Source organism: Ascaphus truei, chromosome 10 (genome assembly GCF_040206685.1).
Source record: "Ascaphus truei isolate aAscTru1 chromosome 10, aAscTru1.hap1, whole genome shotgun sequence".
Classification (NCBI taxonomy): Eukaryota; Metazoa; Chordata; class Amphibia; order Anura; family Ascaphidae; genus Ascaphus; species Ascaphus truei.
The window spans coordinates 14036669-14058120 of record NC_134492.1 but is presented as its reverse complement, the minus strand read 5'-3'; the positions used below and the strand labels follow the sequence as shown (position 1 = coordinate 14058120).

Genomic DNA, 21452 nt, shown 5'->3' with positions numbered 1-21452 from the left:
AGATTTTACCAGATTGGAGTCCGGAAAAAACGAGACAGCACACAGTCCAGTAAGTCCAATAGAACTGTATTCAGTGAAACATGGCACCACCTCCAACGTTTCGATCAACCAAGCGTGACCTTCCTCAGGGACGTAACAATTATTATAACATTATAACAATACATGGTTACAAATACAGTTACATAATGAGCAGGGTATACATTATATACAAGACATAGCATGGACAGTTACAGATAATATATATTATGGGCGTATGTAACAGTTACAGACCAGATTAAAATGTGAGACAGCCTTAGATTTGGCCTTTGGTTTGCCATAATAAAGCAATGATCTGTACCCACACCCAGGAATGGTTTGGGTTGATTTGTTAATTTTATTATTTTTATAACCCCCTGAAGTCAGACATAGAAATCCAGGCCAAACGCACGAGCACAAAACAGGGCAACAACTCTGCCCCTGAGTGGGTTGGTGGCTCTACACTTTATCATCGCACATTTCCCCCGGGGCGCGTAGCGCAGAAAGAAGTTAGAATAGCAGCAGCGGAGGGTGTGACTCGCCGCGGCCTCTTATTTATGTTGTACACATTGGGATGTGACGAATTGCAGCCACAATACAATACTCCACATTACTTCCCTGGGGAGCTGCTGCCTTCAGGCCCTGAGGCGGAAGAGAGAGGCATCAAATGTAGGCGGGGTGAGAGCGGCGGCCCCTCCCCCTCCCCGGCCCCTCCCCCTCCCCGGCCCCTCCCCCTCACACACCGAGCCGCGGTCCTGGCTCCTCCCCCTCCCCGGCCCTTCCCCCTCCCCGGCCCCTCACACACCGAGCCGCGGCCCTGGCCCCTCCCCCTCTCTGACCCCGCCCCCTTTGTGACCCCTCCCCCTCTCTGGCCCCTCACACACCGAGCCGCGGGCAGAACCCGCTAACAGGAGCAGCAAAATGGCGGCGGCTGAGGCAGCGCGGGACACCGGCCTCCTCCTGAGCTCACTGGGACAGCGAGGCGGCGGCGGGGATCTGTGGCAGGGCCGCGGGGCAGGGGAGCCCGGGAGCCGGGGTGTGGTGGGCGCTGAGGAGGCGGCCCGGAGGCTGGAGGTTACCCGGCGGGAGCTCGGGAACCGCAGGAAGATACTGATCAGAGGCCTGCCGCAGGACTGCAGCAGCCAGGTGACAGGGGGGAGGGAGCGAGGGGGGCTGGGAGAGGTCGGGGTGGGGTAGGCCGCACGTTGCGGCCTTCATCCCCCCTCTGTGTCAACAACACCTGGGGGGAAGGGGAGGCCGGGGCGCGGAAGGGGAGGCCGGGGCAGGCCCCTCACACAAACACTGTGACACATACTCTTTAGGCGACCTCTTCTCGCACTTTCTGAAACGGTCTCTTATTTTAACGGCTCCATGCAGGAGATCCACACGTTTGAAATATTAACTGCCTGGGAGGTTAAAATGGAGCTCTGCCCAGAGCCCAGTGCGGGCTAAATGTTACCATGGTAACCGGAGATACTAGAGGTAAAGGGCATCATGAGTGTTGACAGTACAGATGTTTAGGGTAAGGACATAGGTTATTAGGCTGCGTCCCCACTGGCGCTGAGCGTGTTGTGCGCTCGGCGCTTTTACTTATCGCAGTCTTTATGTGGAAGTCCCCGCTCACGTGGCTCGGGCACGCTCTCCCAAGCTTGCCCCCACGCGCGCGCTTAGAAAATAGACCGGACACCCGGCGCTCATGCTTGGAGAGTTTGTGACGTCACGCGGTCAGCGCCAGCGGGGACTCTGCCTTACGGAGAACTCGTGCACCTCTAAACTGATAGTAATGAGACCCTTTAATTGGCGCAATACTGACGGCAGAGAGGGTTAGTGTTCGGTCTGTGAGAACAGTAATTACTAAACATGGGGTTTGACGTAATACAAGTGAGACTCCGAATGACTGTAGTTCTTGTTCATGCTGTTAATTTAACCCCCGCACTCCCGGGTGTACATCTAGCACAGGGACTTTCATGGTGTTTTATGGTCTGGACACCACACTTTTGCTGCCAGCAGAAAATAAATACGATGCTGTTGTGTTGCAATATGTTCTTTTTCCGGGTGTGCGTGCTGGATCTGCTCAGGTGTCTCCTGTTTGTTACACTGACAGAGGGAGTAACGAAAGTGCATGTGTTCTCGTGTCTGATGTTGGAGGGTCAGAGCCAAGAATTGGATCCCTAATTTAGTTTTTATGTTCTCGTTGCTAAATATCTCCACATCAGCATTATACACCCCTGGTAAGGCAGAGTACAGCCGGACAGAGCGCATTAACACATGCAGCATTAAGGGTTCTTGGGGGCGAGGGGTGTATATAGAAGGATATAGTGTAAATTCAGGAGTGTTTGTATAGCGAGGGTAAAATATATCAAATTAAGCCGAATCGGAGGTCTCATTGATTTGTGTTTTGTGCTGGCTTGTGTTTTCTTTGGATATAGATCTTGCCTCTGAGTTTGGTGAGGTAAACAGTCACAATTCTTATGGTGCTCATGTATAGTATCACTGTTTGCACTTTGTGTCATAATTTGACTCCTATTGAAATAAGTTCACACTTCCTCTCATGTTGCGTTCCTTACCAGTAAAATAGCATAATTTATTTGTTTTGAATCTTCTTGGGTATCTGTGTGCATTTCTTCCGGTCTTGCATATGTTGAGGTCTCAGGCTCACACTGAGAATGCCAAGAAGGCTGGATTGCTGATGAGTGCTTCTAGAATTGCTGGGCCTGTATTAAAGGTTGTAACATTAACAGCCGCAAGCTTGTCAATACAGTCCTTCGAGAGGGGAAACGATAGCAGCATTTGAGACGATGAGAAAACAAACGTTACTTTTTATTATTACCAGCCGTGTAAGTGTTCAGCTTGCCCACTTAGCTGCTATATTCAGGAATTTCGGAACAGTGAGTCCCCAATGTATGTAAAGGAACTGGAAGTTCCCACTGATTGCCGATTTTAAGTGGCCTTGCAGCATATAAAGTTTATGCAAATGTCTAATTTTTGATGGACAACAGTCTGTTTTGGAAGCTTGTTCAAATAACTTTTTGTTGGGTTTGGGAGAGGGGTGAGCATATTTTCGAAGTACTGAATTATACACCTTGGCTTTCAATGTGCTTACCTAATCCACATATTGCATAGAAGCATCCTGTGTGTGAGTGGCTTTTCACCATTGTATCCTACATTTGATTCTTTGGTTCTCAAGGCTTCCAGTGTCATGGTGTTTACACTGCAGTTACAGATGGCAGATCTCAGTTTGCATACCAGCGATTCATAAAAGGCATACGTGTTAAACAGGGAGACACAGCTCTGTGGAAAATAGTAAGAGAAATGAAGCATAAATATAGATATAGTTTGTCAACAGGATTTGTTTTATCTGTATATGCCATATTGGGTAAAGTTTTGCAAAAGTGTGGCGTTTCCATTTTTTATGTTTGCTTTACTCTGTGTGCAGTACCCCCAGAATAGTATGTTAGCCATGTTTAATGAGGCCTGGTTCAGTCCACTGCATAGTGTTATATTTTATTTATAAAAGATCTGACAGCCCATGCTTGAAATAAAAGAATGTCATGCTTGGTAACCAGAAAAAGACATCACCTTGCAGTCATACGCTTCACATATGCTGTGCATCTCGGGTTCCTCAAAGGAGAAAGGGTTTTGTTTTTTTTTGCTCAGGTATTCTAATCCTGTCTTGCATTGTAACCCCTTTGTGCAATACATTATTATAATTCTGTCTTTCAAGCCATAAAAAAATGAAATACTTTTAGTTGAGGCTAATTTGATAAAAAAAATAATCTAGTGACCCACTGAAACAGTTTTGTGGTATTACTGGGACACGGCAGTAATTGGATGTGTGCATTGCAAGGGGATTGTGACTTTTCAGTGTTGACACACAACCTGTTAGTGAGTCATTTATTTTCGTTCAAATTTCTCAATTCTGGGCCTTTACTAAAACTTTAAGCGTAACCCACACTTGGCAAAATAAAACATTTTGGGGAAATTCATGTTGTGCATTCAAGCTGCAAACCCAGTTTTGTGGTTGCAGTTTCTGATCATTTGTGGCACGAACAGTGAAATAATGGTAACTTATAAATTTTAAAAGTACAATGTTTGTAAAGCCCGACTTCTATGCCCACATAGTTCATTTAAAATCACGTCATGTAACATCCCAAATCATATATATTTGTGTTTAATGGAAGGAGTGGATCAGTGAGGAAGGACACGGACTCTGAAAACAATGATTGGAACCTGGTTCAATTCCCGGTGACCTTGGGCAAGTCACTTTATCTCCCTGTGCCTCAGGCACCAAACACAGATTGTGAGCTCTGCGGGACAGGGACTTGTGTGCAAAAAATCTACTTATCTACTTATCTGCTTACACTGTCGGCACTATACAATTAAAAAAAAAATTAGTTCTTTAATGGCTTTCAAAGTAAGGACCAAAAGTGTATCTTAACATGGTCTCAATACCAAATGCAATGGGAAATGTTAGACTAGTTAAATTATTATCTTATTTAAATGACGCCAACGTATTCCACAGCGGGGTACAATGTCGGAGGGAGGACAATAACCTTTTATATCGAGTACATGTATGTGAAGACCGACAATAGGAAGGAGCTTACACTCTAGAAAAGTTTTTGCTTTCTAATATATGATATTAATATTATCAATAAATTAATGATATTAATGTTTCTTGTGTGTGTTGTGTTCACGTTTAATTTATTGTGGTAGGTTATTTTTTCTCTCTCCATATCTTAGAGCAGGGTGGCCAACTGCAGTTTTTAAGCTACACGTGACTTGAATAAACATACATTTCTTACCCTATGCCTCATCAGTTCAGTTCAGTGCCTGTTCTTTGTCACAGAAAGGATCCAAGTTTTCAGCATTTACACTTTACATACTTTTTGTCTTTCAGGACATCCATGATTTGCTAAAAGACTATGAAATCAAATACTGCTATGTGGACAAAAATAAAAAAACAGGTAATTAATTCTGGCTTTGCATATATTTTTTTTTAAATTTTGTTTAAAAAGCTAAAATAAAAATAGAAATCTGCTAACGTTTTGTTTAATAATTTAAAGTAAGTTTCACCCTTCAGTACATGAATGGGCCAACCATGCATTGCTTCTGCACTAAAATGGTTAACAACTCTTGAAAGGTGGTCTTGGAAACTGCGGTTCAGATAAGACCGTGGCTAGTACTAGCGAGTATGTCAGAGGAAATATTACTGCGGTACTTTCCTAAAACCGTGTTGAGCAAATGTAGACATAATACAGCCCCATATACGGTTTTGCAAATGTGTCTAATAATACTATTTATTGTAGCCCTAGAAATGCAACGCTGACTTGTGTTTTCGTTGCAAAAATATTGATCCTCTTTTATTTATTTATAAAATATTTTACCAGGAAGTAATACATTGAGAGTTACCTCTCGTTTTCAAGTATGTCCTGGGCACAGAGTAAAACAAAATAATACATGGTTACAAATACAGTTACATAAATGAACAAGGTATACATTATATACAAGACATTGCATGCACAGTTAAAGAAAATATATATTATGAGCGTATGAAACAATTACAGACCAGATTAAAGTGTGAGACAGCCTTAGATTTGAAAGAACTTAAACTGGTGGTGGATATGAGAGTCTCTGGTAGGTTGTTCCAGTTTTGGGGTGCACGGAAGGAGAAAGAGGAACGTCCGGATACTTTGTTGAGTCTTGGGACCATGAATAGTCTTTTGGAGTCTGATCTCAGGTGATAGGTACTGCATGTGGTAGGGGTGAGGAGCTTGTTCAGGTAGCTGGGTAGCTTGCCCAGAAAGTATTTGAGGGTGAGACAGGAAAGGTGAACTTTGCGCCTAGACTCTAGTGATGACCAATCTAGTTCTTTGAGCATTTCGCAGTGATGTGTGTTGTAGTTGCATTGGAGAACAAAACGACAAATTGAATTGTAGAGGGTGTCAAGTTTGCTAAGGTGGGTTTGAGGAGCCGAGCCATATACTATGTCTCCATAGTCAATAATTGGCATTAGCATCTGCTGTGCAATACGCTTTCTGACCAGGAGACTTAGGGAGGATTTGTTCCTGTAAAGTACCCCTAGTTTGGCATAGGTCTTGGTTGTCAGGGTATCAATGTGCATCCCGAATGTTAAGTGGGAGTCAAACCATAAGCCCAGGTATTTAAAACTAGTGACAGGTGTTAGGGTGGTGTTAGCGTTGGTTCGAATCAGGAGCTCAGTCACTGGAAGCTTTACAAATTTAGTCTTGGTCCCAAATACCATTGTTACAGTCTTGTCAGTGTTTAAAAACAGTTTGTATTGGGAAATCCAGTTTTCGAGTCTCAAAAAGTCAGACTGAAGTATGTGTTGAAGGTCAGAGAGGCTATGGTTGTGTGCATACAGGATTGTGTCATCTGCATACATGTGTATTGAGGCTTCCTTACAAGCTGTGGGAAGATCATTAATGAACACTGAGAAGAGTAGGGGCCCCAGAACAGAGCCTTGCGGGACACCACAGGTGATATCCAGGGGGTTGGAGTTAGAGCCTGAGATGGACACATGTTGGGATCTTCCTGATAGGTAGGACTGAAACCAGTTTAAAGCATGTTTCCCTATTCCAGAGCTCTGGAGTTTGTTAAGCAGGATAAGACCTAAACACTGTATTACAGTCTAATTTAGACAAGCCCAGCGGTGGGCCACTCCAGTCCTCAAGGGCCACCAACAGGTCAGGTTTTCAAGATATCCTTGCTTCGGCACAGGTGGCTCAATCAGTGGCTCAGACAAAGACTGAGCCACTGATTGAGCCACCTTAGCTGAAGCAGGGATATCCTGAACCTGACCTGTTGATGGCCCTTGAGGGCTGGAGTTGCTCACCCCTGCACTAACCTGTCAACTTTTTTTATTGAGAAATAAAATCACATTCATCATACCACAAGTACCATATTGTCCAGATTCTGACACGGCCCTGCGGTTTAAATAGTATGTGTATAGCGTTTTAGCCACTCTGATTATTTTCACATCTGGCAAGCAGTTATCATGTCAGTGTTTCCCTTTGCAAAGACGTCTTATTTAACAGTATCTTCATGCAAGCTAGCAGGGGTTACACAATATCTTCATTATTTAAAGCAAGAAATAAGAACAGATGTGGTTGGTTGTCTGCACCAATCATCATATATTGCACTTGGATACTAACCTGTTCTAATTATTCCGTTGATTATTGGGTTTTATGCTAAACTGACCTTTTCCAGGTGACGGCAAGTTGAAAAATTATTTCAATTAGCAACGAACTAAGATAAATCGGGTTATAAGATAGTAGCATTTACATTTTTGAAGCAAGTCTTCTCAAACTAATTTGTAAGAGACTTTACAATTAATTTTTATAGTTTCCATGTAACTTTTAGAGCAATTGTGAAGCTATTTGAGAATCATCACTGAGATCTATAACCTGCCTTATTACAACCAACTTAACTTCTACTTTGTAAATAATTTCTTAGAAGTAATAAAATAGGATTTAACCCATGCCTGCTTGCTTGTTTAATAAAGAAATTGTGACTTGTCTTTTCTTACCAGCCTTCATCACTCTATTAAATGGAGAACAAGCACAAAACGCTATTCAGAATTTTCATCAATATACTCTCCGAGAAAAAGAAATTTCTGTTCAGCTTCAGCCGACAGACGCATTATTGTGCGTTTCAAATCTGCCCCCTTTGTTCACACTGCAAGAGTTTGAGGAACTTGTCCGGGCTCATGGGAATATTGAGAGATGTCTGCTGGTGTACAGTGAACTTACTGGTCATTCCAAGGGTTATGGGTTTGTTGAGTACATGAAAAAAGACTCTGCATCCAAAGCCAGGCTGCAATTAATTGGAAAACCTATAGAGGAATTTATGCTGTTTGCCCAGTGGATGGATATCAACCAGTTAACAGAAGATCTTATTCACTCAAAGTGCCTTTGTGTCGATAAGCTTCCTAAGGACTACAGTGACTCAGATGGGCTAATGGAGCTTTTCTCAACCGTACACAAACCATTGTTCTGCCAGGTATATTTAACAAGTTTATTTACTGTGATTTTTACTTTTTCATCTTTATTCTTTGGGGGATGTGGGGGGTTAGACTTTTCCCCCCCTCTGTGATGGATTAGGAACCTGTTTATTCCTAATTTACATCATTCAAAGGAATTCCTGATTCATTTAATCGAAATGTCACTTATTAGTGCTCTGTTTACGTTTGTAACTGTTAGGACAACACAGATATGTTCATGTACACGTCTTAGATATTTATTTTAATGCTTTCGTTCTTCAATGAATTTACTGCTTTTGACCATGTGTTTTGGGTTATTTTACAAACACTTTTAAGCAATGCTTTTGGCACCAAGGTAATCCTTCCTAGCACTCAAGTGAACTAATTCCATACCCGTTTAATGCATCGTAAGAAATTCAACTGGCTGACAAGGTGGGATTGCAGCTTTAATGCCTTCAGTTAGAGGAATTGGTAGTGACACATGATCACACTCACCAAACTATGTCCTTCTCTGTGCACTAAAGTACTATCTTATGAAGAAATGTCATGTTTGCCCAATAATTCTCAAACAATCCAGGAGGAGCATATAAGGGAAAAGACAAAAAGACACACAATATAAGTGCAGGTGTATGGGAAAATGAGATAGGGCACGTAGTAATATCTTGGCTCGTGTGTCCAGCCTACTCACAAGATGTAGATGAAAATAGGCGGTTTGCAAATAGGGCTGCTACCCGTATGGAGGGAGTGTAGTCAGGTTCCCCCCTCAAAGGCACAGTCAGCGATATGGTGAGTCATAAGCGAGATGGGAAAGGGCTACATAGCGCGATCAGGCTGATAAATAAATTCTGTATGTAAAAAGTATATAAAATGCGCACTTACAATGTGCAAAATTAAAACAAGCATATATAACTTAATAAGTGAAAACTAAGGCTCACCGCCTCGCTCACTGCCTCCCCTGGGTTCTCCAAGCTTCACGCACTCGTAATCTGTTGTCGGAGCTTGTTCTCTTGCGCCCGTCGGAACGTGTGACGTCACGGCTGGTGGACTACGGATCGCCTGCGACAGGAATCGGGAGAATGCGATCTCGGGTGTGCTTCTAAGATCGCCTGAGATCGCATTCTCCCGATTCCTGTCACAGGCGATCCGTAGTCCACCAGCCGTGACGTCACACGTTCAGACGGGCGCAAGAGAACAAGTTCCGACAACTGATTACGAGTGCGTGAAGCTTGGAGAACCAGGGGAGGCGGTGAGCAGTGCGGTGAGCCTTCGTTTTCACTTATTAAGTGATATATGCTTGTTTTAATTTTGCACATTGTAAGTGCGTATTTTATATACTTTTTACATACAGAATTTATTTATCAGCCTGATCGCGCTATGTAGCTCTTTCCCATCTCGCTTATGACTCACCCTATCGCTAACTGTGCCCTTTGAGGGGGGAACCTGACTACACTCACTCCATACGGGTAGCAGCCCTATTTGCAAACCGCCTATTTTCATCTACATCTTATGAGTAAACTGGACACACGAGCCACGATATTACTACGTGCCCTATCTCATTTTCCCATACACCTGCACTTATATTGTGTGTCTTTTTGTCTTCTTTTCCCTTATATGCTCCTCCTGGATTGTTTGAGAATTACCATACATCTTGGAACCCGTGAAACAGGTCCCACCAGAGGGTTTGAGCTGGGATATTAGAGTAACACTGATACACATTTGATTATCACTATTTTTGATTTTGTATTTATGTGATTTATATTAGTTCTACACATTCACTTTTTCATTTTCACTTTTAAGTTTTCGCGCCTTTATATTCACTTTTTCACGATTCAATGTTTGCCCAATAGGACTGTCAAAATCTGCAGAGTGTCTTATTCCTCTGTGATACACTGCTTGTTATCTGAGCTGGTAGAATATCAGAACCGCGCTGCAGGGTCGGGGCAATGCTTTCGCCTATTTCATTGTAAGCGTATTTTAGGTAGTAGAATTTAGTGGTGGTTTGAGATGCGGGTGGCGAGCGGCACATTGATGTGGGCTCTTCCATGTTTTTATTTCATATGTTCAGTGCCAGGACAGGTTCTGGTTAGAAAAGCTGAGCTGTGGAATTCATTACGTTTTTATTCTTTCTCCCAGTCAGGAGTGGGCTTTAACATATATTGTATTTTACTGTCCTGTAAGATGCTTTCATTTTTAAACTGAAGTTTGAATCTTGACAGCAGTTTTTCCTTCAGTCTTCACTTATAGCAGATGTGGCTAACTCCAGTCCTCGAGGGCCACCACCAGGTCACGTTTTCAGAATATCCCTGCTTCAGCACAGGTGGCTCAGTCATTGACTGAGCCACTGGTTGACTCATCTGTACTGCAGCAGGGATATCCTTACCCGCTGAAGGAAGCAGTCATCAAACCGGTTCTAAAAAAGTCTTCATTAGACGGCATGGGACGTTTTGCCGCGGCGTCCTGCGGGAAACATTTAAAGATGGTGTGTCGGAGTGGCCTGTCTAGGCAATGTAGCGGTCCCGCACGGGACCTTTAAAAATGCAGTTGTTGAGCGTGACAGACCTGGCTTGTCGGGACGGCCCCGGAGCGGACAGTGTCCTGGCAGCGTTTTGGTCATGGCCAAACGGCAGCAGCGAAATGTTCTAGACAGACATTCGACCTGTATTGCACGGCTACTTGCAGGCCTGAGTCAAACCGTCTTTTCCTCGGGAGGTTATTGAGTAAGTGGTGGCAACAATATTTATGACCCATTTCAGTCACCCCGTTCCATTATAGTTCTTATTTTGACAGGTCTGACAAATTCCAACCCTCTTTGTGCAGTAGCATATAGGAAGAAATTAAAACCTGGTGGAGAGTTAACTACAAATATGAAAGTTCATTCAGTTCCCCTCTGCATGGCTTATTTCACTAGGAATTAATCTAAAGATTCTAGGAATCACCTCCCGTGTTTATAACATGTAAAAGATGCAGCAGAAAGTCTTGACGTCTATTTGGATGTTATTTAATCTCTTTGCAGTTGTCTCAGGAGGAAGGCAGTTGCTTTGGGGGGTTTGCGGTGATTGAGTATGAATCTGCTGAGCAGGCTGAGGAGATCCGGGACATTATGGATGGTACAACTGTTCAAGGAAGCAGGATCCAAGTGTCCTTCTGTGCTCCAGGATCTCCAGGAAGAAGCACGTTGGCAGCTCTCGTTGCCGCGCAAGGAATGGTAAGGGGGGTTCGCTTCACCATAATATGCGTCTAGATGTAAAAATAATAATAATGGTTTTATGTACATAGAGAGGGTTCTTTCTGGAGGACATCGCTATGCATTGCAATCTGCCATTGCAGTGAAGGGGTTAAACAATTGCAATTCGGATCTACTTAAAATGTGCTCTGTATCTTTGCAATGTTATGGTGCAACACATTTATACATAATTTTTTTTTTTTTTAAATGTTTAACCAGGCAGTAATACATTGCGAGTTACCTCTCGTTTTCAAGTATGTCCTGGGCACAGAGTTATAACAATAAATGGTTACATTAAAGAACAGGGTTATACAGTCAAGTCACAGACATTTCATGGACAGAGTTGGAAAATTTGGTACAGGGGATAAAGGCCTGGTGAGTTTCAGATTTGAAATAGAGAAGCTTAAACTTCAGCGAGAGGCAGTAAACTGCTCACACCCCTTGGCTGCGCCAAAGGCTGTCTGCCTTTGGGGCGGCGCAGATATACACTGAAGGGGTTCAGATTGAAGGCATCTGCGAATACAAAGTTTTGTCCTCTTGGCTCATTAACATTCCAGTGGGTGGGGTTGGCGCTCCGCAAAGTACAACCAAATGTTAACCCTTAGCACGCTGTTCCTGTGCAGTGGGGAGCAGCTCTTGGGGAACCCATCACGCCTTTGGGGCGAGGCAGATGTTCATAAGTCTTCTGACACTAAGTATGGAAACTGAGTCTCCCTATTATGTTCCTACAGCCAGGGAGGACAAAAATATAACAATCTTGGGAACCAGACAGAATTTTAAGGAGCCAGAGTTTGGTGGTCACGCCAGTTTGGCCAATCCATACGTTGTGCAAATCATTAAAAAAGGCAAGTCCATTACTGAGCTTACCGAGTGTGGGGAGGAGAGGATCTTATCTAAGCTAATTAAATTATTAGCTTTGATTTATATCTTAAAATTATATTCTAGTCATAAAATATATACGATATACAAAACAATATACAACTATGGCACTCATGTCTACAGTTGATGTTTCGATGTACATGTTTTTTTATTCTGCCATTGTCACACTTTTTGGGCATGGAGCCCGTTGTCGGGTGTGTGGGTGAACAGGTCACTGGCATTTTGTAAACAACTCCATTCACAAAATATGGTGTCTGTTCATTTTCGTGCAATAGCCATGACCCGTCGTGATACAGTTTTAAAGAACTTCTATCACAGTCACCTGCAAATTCTGTCCCAGCCTTTTCGCCACTTGGCACTTTCTTTATTATTTCAATATAAAATCTAAGAAATGGCTATTTAAGGAGAGTTTAAAACTTTGGGGGGGTTGGAATCAATTTTGTTTTACCGTCTCCCATATGTGCTCAATTGCAGTATAATAGGAAGGGATTACTCCCCGAACCAAATCAAGTGCAAATAATGCAAAGCCTGAACAATCCAGCAATGTTACAGATGTTACTGCATCCTCAGCAACGTGGTCGGGGAGGGAAACATGGTAAGTTACGCATTAAAGCAGCAGCCCCAATTACTCTCCCCCCCCCCCCCTCTTTTTTTTTTTTTTTGCTTCATGGTTGGTAACCGCAAAGAAGTTAAACTTCCAAAAGTGCTACAAGTATTTTTTCATAGTACAGAACTGATTTGTTTAAAAAAACAAAACACGTAGAATATTGCTTGGTCTGCAGATTTAAGAGCCAACTGTTTCTTCCTCTTGATAATGGTGGGTTGGATCATATTAACAGTGTAACCATGTATGTTGGTATTTTTAAACACTATGTGGTATGTAGACTCCTGCAAAGGATTGTGTAATAAGGTAGCTGGCTTGTAGCATATCATTGGTTGGCAATAACAAAATGCTGACAGGTGGCGGTCTTTTATACATTTCAAAACGGGGAATGTAGTTTTAATATCGCTATATTGCAGAATCTGTGTCCTATGACATGGTAATACTTACAAAATATTGCTTTTCTTTATATTAAAACTTTAACCCTCAATATGAACACTTTTTTCAACACTTGCTAAGATTATTTTTTGTATTGTACCTGAAATTTCTGTGTAGCGGTTTAACTTGTGTTCTGATTCTGTTCTAGGTGCGTCTTCTGGACGGCCCCACTTTGTAAATCCAACAGTCAGCCAAGCTTTATTACAGCTCAACAACTTGCATCAGGTGTGTGTGTGTGTGTGTGTGTGTGTGTGTGTGTACACATATGAGTAGGTGAGTGCATGTCAGGGTTCTGGCAGTTGAACAACTTCAGTATAAGGTTCCATAACTTGCACATTGAGATGTTCAGGTGACACTTCTGTGGATGCAGCTTTTTCATTGTGATGGTTCCTCCTGCTTCCCTAGTCTCGATTTCTGGTTTCTACTCCGGAGAAAATGAATGAACATGATTTCTTGGCATTTCTGCAGCAGCTGGAAGAATCTTTATCTGTTTGGGAGCCAGTTATAAGAGTAATTACCGATAGTGCTTGATGTGCCAACAGTGACACAACATACTAATTTGACGATTAGTTACACTTCTTTAGAAAGACGTTGTGTGTGTTGAGTGAGCAAAATTTTTTTTTTACATATACCAGTTTTAGGCTTGACATATCCAATCTCTGATATTATGTTACACAGAAGCCGGCTCTGGGAAGTTCCTGCAATGTCCTGCTACAAAACTTTTCACATTTACAAATGGCTCAGCAGCAACTACTGCAGCTAAAAAGCACCCAGTCAAATAACTGCGTAAGTATGTGATCATAGGCCTTACTATAGCTGAAACCCCATAAATGCTTGTGCTATAATACATAGCTGTCATACAGCCTAAAATGCTTCTCTTTGAATAGAAACCTGGCTTGCTCGGAGAAGCGCCAGCATCCATGTTACAGTCGGCAATGGGGACAGCGCAGCCGGCGTCTGACCAGTCGCAGCGAGAAGTGCACAAAAGTAATTTTGTTAACAAACTATATTAACACAATCTTTATAGCCAGCAGATTCCCAACTCCGATTTACCATGCACCATTTTAAGCAAACCTTTTTCTGCCGATCAAAGCCGTTCTTACCATTTTTATTTGTTTGCAAACTGCAGTTTTATGCTTCTACATAGACTTTTTGACAGAATTACGATTGGTGCGTTCTCCTCATAGAACTTAGTAGTTTCGCCTGCACAACCTGTGTGCATTCTATCAATATATTTTATTTTTTGGGGTGGGGTGGTGAAATTATTGCTGGACATTTTTTAATGCCAGACTCTGTATTTCATAAAATAATTTTGTTTGAGAGCAATTTGATGCCTCTGAATAGGAAAGTTTGTCTGTTTTCTTTCCCCTTCTTCTACCCTGTCAGAGAGCCAATAAATATTTGGGGAGAGGGGGAAACTCTGGCTGTAGAAGTGCTTACTGGTCAATGTGACATCACACAAAAGGGAGCAGCCGGAGGAAATCAAACCCTCCCAAGTCCAACTTTAAAATAAATGTTTGTAGTTGTCAGATTTGGGTATAATTGCCCAGATGACTCTTGAAACATGTCACTGGCATAAGTTCAATTTGGTCTTGGTAGGGATTGCCTTTTGAAGAACTTCAGGGTGTATAATTGTATTTATATGGCACCGTCCGCATACATGTCGAGCTTTTCAAAATTACAATACAGTGAATTTAAAATACAAACAATGGGGATAATCGCAACAAGGAAAGGACATAAGAAAGAGGCCTGCCCCAAAGAGCTTACAATGTAAATGGTATATTCAGATACTTGAAGACACAATGGGAGTTGCTCGGGGACTTTGGTCAGTTAAATGTTTAAAGTAACAATCCTTTAACCAGTTAACTGCCAGATATCACAGCCAGCCACTGGCTGAGGTGGTTTCCCGTCACTGGTATACAAGCGCTATCCTAGTGTGAGAGGAGCTCTGCTCTCAAGGTGTCAGGTGGGCTGTTTTCCTTTAAAGGTGACTGTTACTGATTTGAGACGTTGTCAATTGGTGCTCAATTATAATAATAATAGTATGTGTTTGCAGACTTTGAAGCCGTTCCTCCTGTAATGATGTTAAATGACAGGTTATGGTGTAATCCATGTGGAAGCAATTTGTTAAAATGTCAGCTACAAATTACGGAGCTCTCAAATTCCTTTCAGATGGTGCCACCAGGGTTCACTTTTTTATTGCAAAATAAGAACGTCCGGATTAAAACAAACCAATTGAGTTGAATTTACAGGTGTCTTTGCAAGTGCTACGGTCGGGTCTTAATCTTGCCAGGTTAGACATTTTGCAGTGTTTTCTAAAACGGGGGTTTCCTATTATATTCTGGATTGCAACTTTGTAGACAATAACGTTTTTTTAATAATGTTATCACTGTCAGTGGCCTGCAATGCTGCTCTGTGCTGAGGGGTTTAAGCGCAATCCAAGCACTTTCCCTTTTTTTTCCCCCCACACAGGATTGAAGCAGGGGGCTCGAGTTGAACCCCATTAATTTCACATCTGGTGGCCCCCTGCTTCCCAGAACTACTTACCTCTGCAGTAGGTTCCGGTAGTTGCTCGGCTAGCAGGGATCACGTAATGGCGGCTGTTCCAAGCTCCCTTGCCCTGCGGGCCAATAAGAAGCCGTGACGCCATCAGGTTCGGCTTCCTAATGGCTAGCATGATGCTGGCGCGTTTAAAGTATCGCTGAAAGCAGGGGGTCCCCTGAGCTGAAATTAATGGGGTTAAGACCTTTCGTTTTCTAGATGTAAAAGGGATGTGACCCCTGTATTTGCATGAGGGATTTAATTAATGAAGTACAGGTTGTTGCATATTTCTAGGGGTGCTTTAGTTGTATTTTATATTAATACTATCCTCCATGCCCTCCCTCCAATAAATAAACATGTCAGCGTTTCTGGTCCTAGTTGTGTTAATAAGATTGCTTTGATCTCCTAGGCATGATGCCATTCTTTCACAACCAGCACATGGTGGGCGCTGCCATGTCCCGTCTATCACAAGAGCAGCAATCTGCATCAATGGCATTGTCCGAAGGTTCAGGATCGCAGACTTACCATCAGCAGGCGGCAGCCATGCTGACCGGGCAGAGCCACCCGCAAAGCCAGTTACATAATGCCGATATCTCCCACGGAGTAAGGCGCTTCTCCCCTTGTTATAGAGTTATTCTAGTATTGTGTTGTGGTGGTTTATACAGTGAAACAATATAATACACAAAATACTATGTTTGCATATTTCAGGAATTGTGTGTGTGTGTGTGTGTGTGTGTGTGTGTGTGTGCGCCTGCCTGCCTGCCTGCCTGCCTGCACAGTGCTGCATGTACATTTTGACATCAACAATCCTTATTTCCTTGTAAAGTAGTAAAATAAAGATTTGTAACAGACAGAGGTAATTAGGGCAATAATTTGGGTGCGGTACACCTATTCCAGGCAGCGCCACTGTAAGATTTTGATCTATCTACCGCGCCTTTATCATTAGATCAGAAACATTTACAAACCCCACAGTCTGGTTGGCAAGCAAGGGCAGAAATTGATTCCATTAATAATTTTTATGTGACTGTTACAGCTTATTAAATATATGTATATTTTATTTTAGAATATGCCTAATACCCAGACATCACTTCTGGGAGAGCCACCGAGGGATATTAGGCTTAGCACTAATCCATACCTGAATTTGGCCAGTGTGATGCCTGGGACATCATTGACAGGTAAGAAAGAAGTTGGAAATATTGAAGCCTAAATACTGAGTGTTGGGGAGAATGTGAGCACACAATCTGCAGATATTCTAGGTGATTAACACATTTGGCAACTCATTTGCCAATCTGCCATACATATCATTATTGAGGTAAGTCATTAAGTGTGTATTTGGCAAAATCTCACTAAATGTTCTTTCTGAGTTGGAATTTCTTTATTTCTATTGAAACTCATTATGTTCCTATTTAGTCACAGTTCAGTTACCAAACCATAAAACTCATTAAGTATGATTTGGAAATAATGTCAAAAAGAACATTTCCTCAGTACTCAAAGAATGTACTTAATAACTTTTTTATGATGTGATGTTTTTTCCCCTCTGTGGCCCTGTAATAAACATGCTGTAAGGTTAGTAAGGCAAACTTAAAAATGATTGTTGGGTAATCTGGCTTTTCTCGCATTAAATACATAGGCAATTCCTTCAGGTTTTTGGGAAAACAGCATTGAAGTTCTATTGGCCATATTTACTAAGCAGCGCTATGCTGCAAGTTACAATAGCTTACCTGTTGAAATGAGGTGTGGTTTAATTTAGCACTGTTTAGTAAATATGGCCATGTATATCTCCAAAAAGCCGTTTGACGGCCCTTAAATAATGTAATACGCATTTAATCAAGAGGCCGTAAAACTATAATAACTTTCTGTGAGAAAATGAAGGTAAAGTTGTAATTCATTTGCTCCAGTCTTGCACCTCTGAAGGCCCTCTTTTAGCTACTTTTAGCTCAAAGGGTACTATTAATAGTTTTGGGATCATGTTGAACCTCATGATGCATCTGAACCTTCTGAGCCAGGTGTCTCTGCGGGGTAAGACTGCAGGGGTCCTGCTCCTGCACAAATCGAGCAATGGAAAAAACAGACTTTTTACAACATTAATGTGCAAAATTGTATTTTTATGGGGGTGGGGGGGGTTCTTTGATTTTGTTGCCCCAATGGCATTCAGCGTGACGCGATCTATCATTCAGTTACAACAAAATAACCAGAAAAGGGGCATATCTGAAATGGTACAAAAATACATTTAAGGAACCAATATACAGTAAGTACAAATATAGGATAAAGTATCTGTCTTCTAAATTTAGCATAGGTTGAAGTTAATGGACATGTCTTTTTTTCAACCTAATCTACTACGTAACTATGTAACTCGAGCAGAGGGGAATTTATTGATTTTGTCTAAATGCATTAAAGAATGAAGCAAGTAAAGCAGCAGGGAAATCATTCTGTAACTTAAGTGCAGGGTTATTCTGAGTAACAGGTCAGCAACCCACCACAATATTCAACCAGGCGAACAAAACAGAGGTTGTTTAAAAACATTTTTTATAATAAAATAAATACAAATTCTGTCCATATACTAGTGCTGCATCTTCTTGCCTGCACTAGATTTAAATGGTAGCTGCTCCTATATAAGGCAGAGATGGTAGTCATCAGTATTAAGTCCCAAATAATATTGTCTTTGAGCTCTTGAGGTCTTTTGGACTGTCGTGTTTATCACAGTACCATTATAACGGGCAAATATCGCTTTACATATTGCCTAAGCTTCTAGTCATTACACAATTCCATTGATAATACTCGGGCGTATGTATGTATGTATGTACCTCCCTAAAGAAAGTGTCTCTCTTTGCTAGGTATGGGCACCAGGTCTCTGCAGATGCAGCATGCAGCAATGGACGGCTCTGCGTCTCAGGAGTGCTCATCACAACCTGGATTAGAAAGCTATTTTAACTATAGTCAGCAGTATGGTGATTACTCGCAGGTATGCTAACCCTTTTAACCCATCATTTCTATATTTTGCTACATCCAACTAATCTTTAAACATGAAACAAAGCACTTGTTCTTTTTTCATTAGTATATTCTGCAGCACCTATGGAAAGATGCTTCTCCAGGCAGCCGGACACTTATTCTTTCGTTAAAGGAAATGTGCAGACAGCTGTTCTAAGCCCTAACTCACCAAGTCATGATCAGCAGCATATTTGAGCAAGAAATAGTTTTTTGTTTTGTTTAATTGCAGGAAGCCGCACAGCAATGGTATGATCATTATGCAGCCTACAGCAATGCTCAGGCTGATGTCCGAGACCTTCAGAGTGAAGACGGTCAGGTAAGCTGCATGTGATTGTGGAAAAACCCAATCATAGAAATAAACTACATTTTAAGGCTGCCACCAACGTTTGGTCTGTAACAATTGGCTTTCCGAATGGAAAATGTCTTCCTCTTTCAATGAGGTTGTGACCCAGTGTTGTAAATCGATCTATAAAAGCTAGTTTGCTTTATACGGCTTTTCACGATGACTACATGCAACTGAACTGATAAGAAATGATTAGTATGCAGAGCTCCAGAAAATTCACAGGTCTTTTCTTTGTTCACTGCATTAGCAGAGCTTTCCTGTTGGGCACAATACAGCCAACTCCAGTCCTCAAGCTACCATACCAACAGGTCAGGTTTTAAGGATATCTGCTTCAGCACAGGTGGCTCAGTCTTTGACGGAACCACTGATTGAGCTACCTGTGCTGAAGCAGAGAACACTATACCTCGCTTGTTGTGGCCCTTGAGGACTGGAGTTGGCCACTCCTGTACTAGTAGCTTGAACTATCCTTAGAACAACAAAGTAAAATTGATTATTTTTTGATCCACATCCAGCGATGGTGTTTCCTGAGAATACCAACCTTCACCTTCAGAGGACAAACGTCTTTTCCGATTTTGTTGTTTATTATCTAAAAACAAGCTTTACTAGACTAGTTCAGTAAGCAAACTCAATGTTTGGGATAGCCTGAAGGCACGATACTAAATATGAAAGGCCAAGAATCAAATAGGGTCTGGTGTTTGACAATGAGGACGAAGTCGGGTACGGTGGGCCTTTCAGTGTGGCATTCCTACCAAAACATACACATTCAAACTCTGCATGTCTGTTGTTCGTGTGAGAGCAGAGCTGCTGCATTGTTTTCATGAGCAATATCTTATTTGTTTTAATTATATTTAGAAACAGCAAGTTTCAGAGTCATACCAACCTGGGATTGGGGGAGAAGATTACTATTATCAGGTACAATGTTTCAATGTTTTTCTTTCTTTCCATTTGGCTTTGGCACCTATATTAAATCATTTTTTTTTTTTTTTTTAAATGTAGACCTCTTCAACGTCAGGATATGGAGATTATAATACATATGTACAAGCACCACCTACATATTACTCAACCGCCCAAGGATCATACCAGATGGGGAGCACACAGTCCGTCGATAAGGTATGTAATAAAATATCCAGGACAGAAAGTAAAGCAGGGGAGGCTAACTCAAGTCTTCCAGGGCCACCAACAGGCCAGGTTTTCAGGATATCCTTGCTTCAGCACAGGTGAGTGTCTTCAACTGAGCCACTAATTTTAGCCAACTGTGCTGAAGCAAGGATATCCTGAACTTGACCTTGTTGTTTGCCCTTGAACTGGTTGGCCACCCTTTAGTATATTCACGGATGAAGAGAAAGTATCCACAAAATCTAACCATAATTCTGCTAATTTGTCGATTGTGCTTCAAACCTTTCCTCCAGAGAATCCCAGGTTTTAGCAATGACCTATGCACTATGCAGTATGAGAATGAAGTGCCTAAAACCTCATCTGGTTCCCCAAGGAAAAGTTTGAAAATTGCTGTGCCACTTGTGCATGTCAGCTGCTAACAATTTGTTGGAGTTTAGCATTTAGTTGGAAGGTGCAAACATCAAAGATATACTGATTCCTTTTCTTTCGGTCCATTAGGTGGTCCGAAGGCCCCGCCCAATGAGGTGGTGGTCTATCCTATTCTAGTTTTTTTTTTTTTTTTTTATTTGTTTCATATACAATTATAAAAAAATTCTGTATTAGGCTATGGGGGGGGGGGGGGGGGGAATATATACTGATTCCCACAATTGAAATGTATTCCTTTTTATTTTCTTTAGACGCCAACAAGTGAAAAGAGAGCATACTTTGCGTCTGCCGCAGAAACCAGCCCTGCTGGGTATGTCAATCAGTACTCTCAAGGCTCGGGAGAGCACTACAGTGATTCCTATTTTAAGAGGAAGAAAGTATATTAGCAGTCAGTCTGCAAACTGAGCTGCTTCACCAACGTGTGTCCACGCCTCACACCCACCGATGTACAGCGCAGTGCATCTTCTCGCACCCTTTTAGTGCTGCACTTTACAGGGTTACGTTTGCCTAAAAAATTATTCTTAGGCAGAATTGTTATATAAAAAAGGTATAAATTGTCATGAAGATTTGAAGATATTTTCTACACCCAAATGTCCTGGTAAATAACTTTAATTGATTTAATTTGTTATATTCTTGCTATGGCCTGCAAAAGTTTAATTTTCTTTTGTAAATATTAAGCAATAAAAATGGACCGTAAAGATCTAGTTTCACTCTTTTACAAGTGGCTTTAATTGATCTGTTTTCCACTACCAATATGCATGCATTATGTATGGAGGCATTCACAGGTTAAACTGGGCGTGCATGTTGTGTTGCTAAGCAAGTCTGATAAAACATTTCAACCTTATTTTTGTGTCTGTCTAACTAACCTACTTTCTGAAAACGT

At 41.9% G+C, this 21452-nt stretch overlaps 1 protein-coding gene across 1 annotated transcript; it reads left to right on the top strand.

The window, feature by feature from the left end:
- The first annotated feature begins 848 nt into the window (after positions 1-848).
- RAVER2 (ribonucleoprotein, PTB binding 2) lies at positions 849-21413 on the top strand. Its single transcript, XM_075615904.1, has 15 exons — positions 849-1161; positions 4913-4979; positions 7565-8034; positions 11028-11219; positions 12591-12711; positions 13304-13380; positions 13834-13941; positions 14043-14142; positions 16106-16299; positions 16760-16871; positions 18531-18658; positions 18914-19000; positions 19880-19939; positions 20024-20137; positions 20821-21413. The coding sequence occupies exons 1-15, from the start codon at positions 937-939 to the stop codon at positions 20953-20955; spliced, it is 2190 nt and encodes a 729-aa protein (XP_075472019.1). The 5' UTR covers positions 849-936; the 3' UTR covers positions 20956-21413.
- Positions 21414-21452: the final 39 nt, after the last annotated feature.

What these genes read in the sequence shown, in the direction of transcription:
- RAVER2 (XM_075615904.1), top strand. Translation starts at nt 937, where the DNA reads ATGGCGGCGGCTGAGGCAGCGCGGGACACCGGCCTCCTCCTGAGCTCA. An exon ending in TCGTTGCCGCGCAAGGAATG is followed by an intron (nt 11,220 to 12,590) that starts GTAAGGGGGGTT and finishes GCTCAATTGCAG; the next exon opens with TATAATAGGAAGGGATTACT. An exon ending in GCCTGGGACATCATTGACAG is followed by an intron (nt 16,872 to 18,530) that starts GTAAGAAAGAAG and finishes TCTCTTTGCTAG; the next exon opens with GTATGGGCACCAGGTCTCTG.